Source organism: Etheostoma spectabile, chromosome 7, assembly GCF_008692095.1.
Source record: "Etheostoma spectabile isolate EspeVRDwgs_2016 chromosome 7, UIUC_Espe_1.0, whole genome shotgun sequence".
NCBI lineage: Eukaryota > Metazoa > Chordata > Actinopteri > Perciformes > Percidae > Etheostoma > Etheostoma spectabile.
Window position 1 is genome coordinate 16074506 of NC_045739.1, and position 2455 is coordinate 16076960.

Sequence of the window (2455 nt, forward strand, 5' to 3'; positions counted from 1 at the left end):
TGTGTGTGTGTGTGTGTGTGTGTGTGAGAGAGAAAGAGCTCCCCATCTTTCCCATAATAAGCTTTTGTTCCTGTTAACTGTAATCATTGTCCATTGCCACGTCTTTGTTCTGTTAGATCTCTCCTATGGGAGCTGAAACATAAAGTCACGCATCCAACTAAATACTAAAACAGAACAGGCAGAAACAAAAACACACAGGATGAACAATATGCAGACATGCATGCACACACAGGTGTATAAATGAGATAACACAGACACGCAAACAATGCCCATGTGTTAAGGAGATTGATGGTGTGTGGTGGAATGAGCAGTTTTTCTGATGTGAAATGCTAAATGGAGTTTAGGTATTTGTGTTTAACTGTTTAAGGGATTTCCATCAAAACACGTGAAAATGCATACAAATATAATAACCTAGTATTCTACTGTAATTTTGTAAATACCTATTCCACCCACTACCTAACCATGTCACTGTGTGCAATCAATTTGCAGTCTAGGTCACGCTGCAGAGTGAGGGTCATTGAACCAATCCAGAAACAACATTTGAATCAATGTCCATTAAGCTAGTAAGAGCTTAAAACATCATTCTGACACTCTCCAGGCTGCTAAGTGAACGTGGCCTCCTGACAGCGATCAGGTGGGTTAATTAGAAGCGCTTACTTTTTATATTTCACCAATCCCTAATGTGTAACACAGTCTGGCCTCACTCTTCATCTAACAGTTCGGAGGTTCCCTGGGAGTGTAATGCATGTACACACTACACTACATTACACTACATTCACAGTTTTACAAGCTTACATTTTTAATTGCGGTCAATTGCAGTTATCATTGTTTTTTTAGGATTACAACATTTACCAGCCACTGTACACTACCTGTCCAACACCAGCAGACAGACAGAGTTAGCAACTAGCTGGCGAAGATAGAGGAGCATTTAGCAGCTAAATGGCCATGAGTTGGTAGAGATCAAAAACAGAGCTAAAAGGGGAGTGAATATTGGACTTTATTACAACTCTAAATGAATGATTATGTTACCCTGTGTCCAGTCAACATGTACAGTATACTGGCAACTGCTAGCAGCTATAACCATCTCACCTTTATAGTCAGTGTTGTGGGTCCATCTTGTCATCAAGTCTAAGTCTAAGATACCAGCAACTCAATTAATGCAGTTTTAGTGAGTTTTTTTTAACAGAAGTCAACTTTGAGTTTCAAGGGGCATAGCAGTAAGAAACACTAAATCACTGTTTTAAACATTCTGTAGCCATTATTGGCAAGTTAGAGGTCAGGCTTTGTATAAGTCATTTAATACACTCACCACAATGTTACTGGATAATGGTGCAAGGTTTTGTTCCTTATTCCAACAACAAAGAGATTATAATATGAATATGCCTTTAGATGACATGTTCTAACAGGTCAAGATGCTCATGGGCAGTATTGCATTTAGTGCATACCAAACTCAGAAATAAAGTTAATATTTATAACAACGGCTATAAACCATCAGTATATTTTTTATTTGACCTCCTCCTGAGACACCTGCCTCAAGTTTCATTGAGGAATCCATTAAGAGTAAACTTGCACACTTGTACATCACCTCTTTTTGTCTGTGTGTTCTGGCAGACTGACAGTGCAAAACAGCATCATGGACGGTGGAGAAGAGACAGGACTTTGTCACTTTGTCGTTAAAGAAACCTCCAGTCTGCAGGTTGTCCACAACGCCAGCTAGAAAAACAGAAAGAAAGAGAGAAAGAGAGGTGAGTTTGAGGGGTAGTCCTTGTGTTAGTTGAACCACGTTATAATTCCTGGCTGTATACATATCCTTTGCAGTCACAATAAACTCTTTTTCTCATTATATTATACTCATTACAGGCTTTTGACTCCGTACAGGCTAATTAGAGCTGCTGATTCTCTGAAATAAACCAGACCGCTCCTAGAGTCGTAGATGCAAGATTTTTTTCCTTGAAGATCCACATTTGTTGCAGACCTAAATTTGTGTTGTGTTAAAATAAACACAATGAGTATATGCTTTATTACAGTAAAGCCATAACTGCCCCTGACAGATTTCACCATTTTCTTTTTTAGATTTCTTAGTATGATCTACTCCTGACCCATTACACGTAATACCAGACTTGGCAAATCTGGAATAGGGTATATTCAGAAAATGTACCAGTTATTGACTAAAATACGTCCTTCCACAGAAACGTTACAATAACATCAGCGGCTGAAATAAAATCTAATCTTGTTGAATGAATTCAAATTGTGTGTGGCTAAGCGAGTCTGGAACGTGAATGTAAAAATACACCCATGTGTGTGTTAGTGTATGCGGGACAAAGAAATCCCACTGGGTATTTTTACTAACATCTACAATGGATCTAAAAAGTCTATAATAGAAAGGCAAATGGAGTTATAAGAGAATCTAAATTTTCTTTTTTATTGTTCTGATTCATTTTTTGAAAAAAAAAAA

The 2455-nt window shown here is 37.9% G+C and overlaps 1 protein-coding gene across 2 annotated transcripts in view; it reads right to left on the reverse strand.

The window, feature by feature from the left end:
- The window catches only part of slc26a6.2 (solute carrier family 26 member 6, tandem duplicate 2), an 18561-nt gene that overhangs the window by 371 nt on the left and 15735 nt on the right, over positions 1–2455 (reverse strand). For both annotated transcript variants that reach the window (XM_032520961.1, XM_032520960.1), the window contains exon 19: positions 1586–1713. In XM_032520961.1, coding sequence (XP_032376852.1) covers positions 1586–1713 — 128 coding nt within the window. The remainder of the gene's footprint in view (positions 1–1585; positions 1714–2455) is intronic.